Below are 9,293 nucleotides of genomic sequence, written 5' to 3' on the forward strand. Positions count from 1 at the left end.
CGGAAAAATGTACAAACATTGTTAAACCGGAAATATACATAAAAAACTGTTTGTGATCAAAGCATTTTTGTATTATTTTCCTACACTGCGGCAAAACATGCGAGAAGCTCTTCAGCTAACAAATGTATTGTTTTAACGTCATCTTCTAATCACTTATTACATAAAACACTCCTATGAGCAATTTACGTTGCGGATTAATTTACCTTATGACAAACTGCGGTGATAATATCCACAGGAAGGTCATGTATTTCCTTTGTTCTAACTAATTTACAATTCATGAGGCACAGAAAAACCCCCGCTTTACGAATATATAAACGACTGTCCGAAGGAATTCACAAAGGAGACGCAGAAGAGTCCCAGGTCACGTAAGTAGCCTACACATAATTAAGTACTAAGGGCCTACATTGCTCGTATTCCTCAAATACTATTAGGGCGGACGAATTAAGGGGCAGGAAGTGGATTATGGCATGGGAAGACGTAAGAAATGCATGCATTTTAATTAGAAATAAGACAGGATAGGCGCACTAGCAGCGCAACAAAGGAACGGAGTGGTCACCCAGCAACCCTGAGGATGAAAACAGAGATGGTTCTCGAAACGTTGGCAGCAGATTTGGTTTGTTCATGTGGAATCTGAGAATCTTATTTATGGCCTGTGAACCTGTGACGTTTTTTAAAGAAACTCTTTATTTTTCAGTTATATAGTGAATGTCCAAGAAAGATGTACACACAAAGTTGTTGTTTGTAGTGGATGTGAGTATACATCTTTTGGGGAATTTTGACTGTACATATATAATTCATAACGATGACGATAATACTAATATTACTACTACTAATAATAAAAATAATAATGTTCTGAGCATAATATTTACTTTGGGTAGCACTCCACTTTAACATTCATTATCTCAGCGTTTTGCCCAAACAGTGTATATAAAGGTTTCGTGTCGTTATAAGAACAACCAGCTTACACCAGGTGGCCTTCGTAACGAAGACGGATCGCATATCCCTTGAGGTAGAAACTGCATTTTGAATTATTACTTTGGTTTAGCGGCATATTTCAAAGATTAAAACCCCTATTCCCTTCTCTTGTGTTATGAAATGATTCATTTATGTTTCCCTGCATAATGTGTGGGATAGAGAGGGGAGACGCGGAGGAAAATGGAATGTCTGTAACAACAATTAATGTAGGTCTGATAACGCAGTTACTCCCTGTGTGAAACATGCAAGTCCACATATGCATTTAGTATACTCAATAAATGACGGAAATATAAAATTAAGAAATTTTATATTATTACAGGAACTGCATTTAAGATGTATCTTATCATCCTTCTTGTCGTAGTCGGCAAATTGGCGTTGGTTTCCGGTGAATGCGATCTTGGTACTCCAAAACTGGAGAATGTTGATTGGAATGAAGTAAGTAGTGACACACAACAATTATATAATTCTAACCGTCACACAAATATTTTGTTGGACATTATAAACAATTCTATCACAACATGTATCGGCTCAAATTAACAATCAACAGGTTATTAGTGAACGTAATGCAAAACCAATTTAAGGTTTAAGGTCTGAAGAAGGCTGTCTTCTGGGTTGCTGCGCCCTGTGGTCTGGTATAAGTTTTCCGACGTTTCAGAGGTCCATGCTGCCTACATCATCAGGGAGATGGCGATGATGGAGGCAGCAAGGGCTTCTGAAACTTCGGTAAACGTCTACCTTCTACAAGGCACAGCAATCCAGAAGACAGCCATCAATAAGGATTATGTTAAGACACACCAATATACACCACATCTGTGTTCTCCAGAAGATGACTGTAGCCAGTGTCATTAAATTTACTTCAGCCACCGACATTTGAGCTCACTCCGTTAACTCCCCCCACAAATTCCATCGTCGCACTAATGAAAGTTCAACAAGAAAACTATCGGTTTAGACAGGATTTGTGTGTCTCAGTCTCTCTAATGATCTTACAGTTGACAGGTAACTGGTACTGGCTTTATTACACATCGAATAGAGCAGAAGACAATTTTGACTGTGTTCGTTGCAACTTCATCAAGATAACCAGCAGCAGAATGTTTATTTCTACCCTAGCATATGATAAGAGGTAAGTTTACAACATAAAGTAATTAAATTAAACCAGTTTAAGGGATTCTATTCTTTGCTTAATTACGTGACATTCACTGTTTCGTGATACAAGTGCTTTGGCACGGAGACCTCTGAGAGGCCTTTTCACTGATATCTTAAATATACATAATTAGTACGAGAATCTCTCATTCCGTTAATGATGACTGGAACATGAAAGTCTATGCACTTGGAGAAACACTTTTATCCGTGTAACAGAAAGCCCTATTATCGAATTCTAAGTTCCACGGTCATGTGGCTCGCAATATAAAATAACCGGAATAGAAGTTTAAAATAAATATACATAAATTCAGATTTAAATACATTCACTCCTCTATTTAAATATCATAATCATGTTAATGGAATACATGCCTACAAGTGAAAACGATTATGAAAACTGAGACACTTACCACAAGAATAAATACTTGACATTGATTTCCATACCAAAAATTATGTATACAATTTATAACAAAATTCCACACATCACAAACTTTTTTAAAATAATATATATAGTGACATAAAATGTTATTCAAATGACCGACAACTACCAGCGCAGCCCCTGTAAATCTTAGAAACAATACACTCCATATTTACAGCCGATTCAGTTCCTCAGACATCGTTAGTGTTAAAATGATTTACTCTCTATTTTATTGTTACAGATTACCTTCTTAGTGTATTATATTTTGTTACTAAACATTTATTTCGTTCTGAAATTAGAACACGCTGTAATGTGTAAAACTGTTAATTTGGGCTTTATCCATCGTTTAGGCCACGGATTCTCGAAACTTTCCAGATGTGGCCCCACATTCGCCCCTTATAAATCACTGAAATTTTATTAAAAGCCGCTGCAGTTTATTACAAATGCTATAAAATTAGGCCTACTTCTGTAAATTTATTCTCGCATTTTTCAATAGTTTTCTTTAATTTCAATAATATGGGTCATTAGATGTAGGATTTAAGGTTTTCACGGCGGTGAATTTGAAGATGGCTGTCTTCTGGGTAGATGCACCGTGTAGTCTGGTAGAAGTTTACCGACGTTTCAGAGGTTCTTGCGACTCATCGTCATGATGATAGAGGCAGCAAAGAGATCTGAAACGTCGCTAAACTTCTACCAGACTATAGGGCGCAACAACCTAGAAGACTCCCATCTTAGGTGGGTCATTACGTTAATTCATTCATTTTGTGAAGATTAACATCTTTCCTTCTACGTGCTAATCAGTATGACGCGTAATATTTCTTCGTTTTACTGTCTTAACAAACGCCTAATCTTCAAGTCGCTCACAGCGACAAATACTGACGATAACAAAACGTGTTTTCTGACGTCAGATATGTAATTTTCATCCTACAAGATAATACAGCGTTGTAAAATCGTACGAGGGCCGCTGGCCCCCGGGTTTGTCCACGTACGAGCCTAATTCGATCAGACAGCCCCAACAGGCTAGGCTTTTGTCCTTCTCTCGCCTAAAACGCAAGTACAACCAATAAACTGTGGTTTTAATGAAACCTAGACGATGGTAAATTACAAAAACAAAAACATTTCTATCCAAGTTATTGCGCAATCACAAGAAACCTTCAAACTTCAAACGAGTTACAAAATATTATTTTGGGTTTCTTTGAGTCGGTCAACCTTAAAATATTCCCTTTGTTATGGAGACGCAATTCGTCTACGAAACGTTGTTCTTTAGTCCAAAACTGACACGGCTTATTGCTAGAGATAATACTGATTTCAGTATTGTACATCTCTCACTCTCTGGTACGATTTGTGGGAGAATACGAGTTGCTGTAGGTACTGTATATTTTGCAATGAAGCTGTCTGTACTCTCATTATTGTAAGCATCTCAATTACAGTAAGTCTAGGATATTTTGCCAGTCAATTATACGGTTCGAGATTCTGGCCGTTTAATATATAATAAGATAAATATTTTCTAGTATTTTATAGGTTAATGAACTGAATGTTCTTTTTCGAATCTAACAGCAAACAGCGTGAAGTTACAATCAATGGAGAAGCTTCTAACTTTAGAACAAACGGATGCTTTGACGTTCTCACCACCAAATGTAAGTACGAACTAAAGTGTCCAGTTACATTTTATTCAGGAAACAATACCAAACGCTTTCGCGAAGAAAGTAAACTGTGTCATTTAAGGCTGGGGCCACACGACCGTACAAATTTCGTCTGTTGTAACGCGCATCGTGACGTCCGTCATAAAATTATGATTTGTAAGTACAGACAATACTATTTTTTTTCTTTCTAAATCCTTTCAAGCTGCCACGGTAATTAGCGCTCGTGTGGTGTCCTCACCTACGTCCGGTGCAACGGACGTACTTTGTTCGGTCGTGTGGCCTCAGCCTAAGATCCCTCTGAAGCCAGTTTGAATGAATTAAGGACTGTCCAAATATCTACTTCACTTCCTTATTGGCTAACTTCGTTTATAATAATCTTCGCCACAGGTGATCCGTTGATTATTGCTGAAATACTGAAATATTACCTATTAATTCTGAGAACCACACGAAACCCTTAAGAGCCGGGATAGCTCAGTCAGTATAGTGACTAGCTACGGGCTCAACGACCGGGGTTCGATCCCCGACGGGGGCAGAGGGTTTTTTCTCTAGCCTCTGTGTCCAGACTGGCTCTGGGGCCCACCCAGCCTCATATACAATGGGTACCGGGGTCCTTTCCCGGGGGTAAAGCCGGCCGGGGCGTGATGCTGACCACTCACCCCCATCTAGTGCCGAGGTCAAGGAAGAGAGGAGCTATACCTCCACTTACCCCAAACGCCTACATGGCGTATAGCGAGACAAACTTTACTTTTTTACACGAAACCCTTAATATATTCTTTGTGCAAAATTTTGATACTGAGATTTAAAATAGTTAATAACTGTGCTGAAAACACCAGTTCACAAACATCTTTTCTGGCGCCAAGGCTGAAAAACAAACATATATCGTGCAAGATACACAATTTTGCATTTAAAAAGTAAATATACATATAACAAAAATGTTCATAATGAACAACTTCTCAAGTAACAGTAAGGTCAAGTATGCCCATAGTTGATAATTCTGTTACAGGCAATTACTTAGTAATGTGTGGACCTGCTTGCAATACTACGTTAGTAACATTTTAAATAATTGGCAATGTCGATTTAATCAAATTTCCTCACATATACAAACTTTACGCCCTCAAGTCACCTAGAAAACGTGCTCCTCTTTTAAAATTCCAAGAACAAAGGAACAGGTCAGTTCACGGTCGGAATCGATTGGTCTGTATTGTTTATCGGATTTAACTTTGTTTACTGCAGCATACAGAAATAGTTTCTGTCACTTGAACAAATTTTTACTTTTAATTTCAGCAAAGATTTGGACTGGTAGTTACCTTCTGTTGGCAATCGAGCGAGACAGTTACGTCATAATGACGTCTTGCTCAGACCTGAGTGGAAATAGTAAGTATACATCTTGATGATTACTTTATTAAGAGACTCGATGCTTCAGCAACAAATACAGAGACGCTGAGTCCATACAGCATCACAGCCCAGAAGAACATCCTCGTATTCACAGATAAGATAACTTCAGATCCCACACGTATATCTCTTGCTACACATACACTAGGCTATAAAAGGCTGAGCATTTACTTTTTTCAATATTTCTATCCCATCTGTCCCTGCATAACATTCGTTGACGTTCTGGCATTTAACCTCCTGCTGATAAGGACGGTACACCACAGCCGTCCCTGTATTGGGGCCTACCCTCAGCCATCTTCTGTGTTTTTCGACTCAGACAAACACTTTAATAGGCCTATTTATTATCTGTGAAGTCATCAGTTTCTGAAAATATAAATTTTTAACATTTATCTGCCACCAATCCCTTCACGTTGAGAGTGGGATACTCAATAAAGTATCTTTTCAAAAATTTTGTACGCTCTTCTCCCTTCCCCTCGAGTGCTATATGCCGTATCGACCTCACCTTCAATGCGTTTAAAGGAAACATAAGAAACAAATCATCATGTTCATAGTTACGTCAACTAATCTCTTTATCGCCTTCCATTCATTCAAAATGAACCTGTATCAAGTTATTTGAGAAGTCACAAACTCATATACATTAATTGTTTTAATTCGTTCAGTTATTTAACCACTGTTTTCATAGTTATTTATTTCATGTGTTCATTTTTATTTTTAAACGAGAAAGCTCAGGCGGTGTTGAGACTACTGCGGATTGGACGACCGGGTTTCAATTTCCGGCTTGGCCAAGAATTCCTCCCCATGTCCATATCGGCTCATAAACCCTCCCAAGCTCCTGTCAAACGGCAACCTTGGGGAGGGTGTAAAGCGACCGGAACTCGCAGATGACTGTAGACAGTAAACAGATGAAGAACGTGTGGCGTCACTGCCTCCAACATTAACTTCAATTATCAAGTGTTTGCCTGTTATTGGCTTCTTGCTGTTGGCAAACACGTAAATAAATGAAGTGAATTGAATTGAATTGAATTTCTTTATCTGTGTTTCTATCTTTTATTAATCAGCCAAATCTTCTAAGCTGAATATTTACAACACGTAATCTGTTTGCAGGAAATGCTTACATCGGGTTTCGAAACCGGAGTCCTGATGAAGCAACATTTCAAAAAGCGTTCAAAGCCTTCAACGAAACTGGCCTACAAGCAAGTCAACTTGTGAAATGGAGTGCGGACCATTGCTAACTGTGGGAGCGCACGAACACAATTGAATTATTTGTACTGCACATTCGTTTTTGGTGTAGGGTGTGACGGGTAACATCTTCTGTTGAAAGCATTGTTAAAAAGGCAGATTTTTACAGATATGGATCTTTTGTATAAATATAGGTTTCTGAGTCTAATTCAACATATAAACTGAGGCCGCACAAACAGTTCCATTTAAAAGTTGCATTATTAATGAGTACCCAATTCTGTAATCGGCACCATGTAGTGTGGACTGTGTCACTGATGTTTCGAATATCCTCAATGTCTCCATTTTCAAGGCTATCAAATGGCTCCTGCTGATATTTGTATAGCACGCCACACGTCGTTGGGACCTGTTTAATTTGCTTCTACATGACGCCATCATTCAGAAACAGAACACTTTCCCTTGAAACCCAAGAGGTTCGATATTATTCATAATAACTTGTTCATACATGCATACATCCTGTTTTATCACTGGTGAATTCAATTACAAATTAGTAAATGTCTGCTACACATCTGTTTCTATTTACTTTAAGATGATACATATTCAAAGCAAATACTATTAAGGCCTGTCCTCACCTCAATCCTATTCACATAACATTTTAAGTATTTACAAGTAACTCTTAAGTTCGGAGATGTGTTTCAACTTAGCGCACACAGCTGAAGCGTCCAACTTAAGAACACATCGCATTTTGAAATTCTGTGCCCATAAGGTCACATTTATTCTTGCAAAATTCAGCTTTATGAGTGTAAAACAATCTTCTAAATTCGAGCCTGATTTTAATCGACTGAAATCGACCTAAAACTGTGGGTGGACTGCAATAGATCGGACTCGATTAAATATTTTTTATTCCACTGTCAAAAACCAGTCTTCTCGAAATGTGAATGAAAGAAAGAAATTCTAAAAACTCATGATATAAGAGCCAGTAATCGAGACAATTGACTGAAAGAGCGCGCTTTTGTGCACGAGGCTATGGTGGAGTCTGGAGGAGTCTGCTGTACCTCGCGGAACGAAAGCACAGCCTATCAATATTTAATAGATTTTTAAGGGTTGTGAAGGATATACTTCTGTTTTATGAAATACATTAAACTTTATTGCATATACACCTCCAATTCCATATAACCGATAACAGTCAAATACTGACCTCAGCAGAAAAAGACCTAAATCGTGCGACATATATTTGCTAAAAAATAATAACGTATGACACTTGTATGTGCATTGTGCTGACACCTTTAGTATTCGTAGGCCATCGGGAACTGAGTCATAACTCATAAAACATCGACGGGCCTCAAATTTAACATGTGTTCTTAGATTTACCATTCTGTATTTATTACTCTCGGTTTCATGGTCACACTACGTAAGTGATTTTCTGTATGAAGACACATCTTAAAGAAATGCTGAATTCTGTATGTTAGTAAGTTAAAATTACAAATGCTGCTGCGATGCGAAACTTTGATATTTTCTTTTACAAATCATATAAACTGAACAAGCATCAATTTAAACCACTTATATTCTCCCTACATTCAAATAAAAATGTACTTTCGGATGAACGTTGACTTAAAAAATTATTGTTGCAACCTTTGTTTCGTATTAGTTCATATCTTCGAGTCCAGGTTCACGCAGAGTAGTTAATGCAATAATACCATGATTAGCGCTCATGATACGCTCCTAGCAAACTAGAACCCCAAATCTTATATCGCAAAATTCAGTTTCAACGACCCACGTCTAATAAATAGAAATTCGGTTATAATGAGATACGAGAGACTCATGAGAAGTGCTCGTTATAACCGTTACTCGTTGTAACCATTATTGTAACTTTTGCTGATACTCACTTCATTGGTTAGTTTGCCGGGCAGTTCTTCTCCCTAGCTCTACTGGTAATCTATAATATAAGAGAAGAAAGGATTAAGAGACTTGGGAGAAAATAAGAATCTCAATATCACGTGCACCCGCATCATAGGACACGCTCTGTTCAAACGACGCCGCCGATTAGCGGAATTATACTTCCCTCCCCACCTAGGGTAACCATTTTGGATCACAATACATTTGCCCTGATACCTGAGAGCCCACTTACGCCCTCGGTACCCCCGCCTCGAATAGTCTGTGGGGATTTCCGCCACACCACTGGAACTAGGAATTTCTTCTTCGTGAGTGCCGTACCGCACTAAGTGAGATCTGAGAAAGGAAAGCAAAACAAACACGCCCTGAATGTAGAAAGTAAATATCGTAGAAGGGTTAGAGATTGCTATCCGCGGGGAATTGAAATAAGAAATGGTTGGATGTCATAAACTGACAAAGCGATAATAGATCTTAGTCCCTCGTACGGAATTTCAACAACTGCTCTTTACAACCGTGAAGTTATCAAATACCGTGATCGCTTTAACCGTGAAATGTTTCTCACAAAATACATAATTTCCAGCCAACGTTTCTCTGTTTGCTCGCAATAGCCGAGATCTCGTTATAAATGAGTTAAACTCTAATATGTAGACTTCATCATA

At 38.2% G+C, this 9,293-nt stretch overlaps 1 protein-coding gene across 1 annotated transcript; it reads left to right on the top strand.

The window, feature by feature from the left end:
• The first annotated feature begins 316 nt into the window (after nucleotides 1-316).
• Nucleotides 317-7,309, top strand: LOC147874915 (allergen Per a 4-like). Its single transcript, XM_087340969.1, has 6 exons — nucleotides 317-365; nucleotides 1,295-1,410; nucleotides 1,965-2,095; nucleotides 4,088-4,167; nucleotides 5,458-5,547; nucleotides 6,670-7,309. The coding sequence occupies exons 2-6, from the start codon at nucleotides 1,309-1,311 to the stop codon at nucleotides 6,795-6,797; spliced, it is 531 nt and encodes a 176-aa protein (XP_087197095.1). The 5' UTR covers nucleotides 317-365; nucleotides 1,295-1,308; the 3' UTR covers nucleotides 6,798-7,309.
• Nucleotides 7,310-9,293: the final 1,984 nt, after the last annotated feature.

The sequence above is a fragment of the Zootermopsis nevadensis genome, unplaced genomic scaffold (assembly GCF_977971745.1).
Source record: "Zootermopsis nevadensis isolate Lab colony 2312 unplaced genomic scaffold, Znev_1.0 Znev_ptg000003l, whole genome shotgun sequence".
Lineage (NCBI taxonomy): Eukaryota > Metazoa > Arthropoda > Insecta > Blattodea > Termopsidae > Zootermopsis > Zootermopsis nevadensis.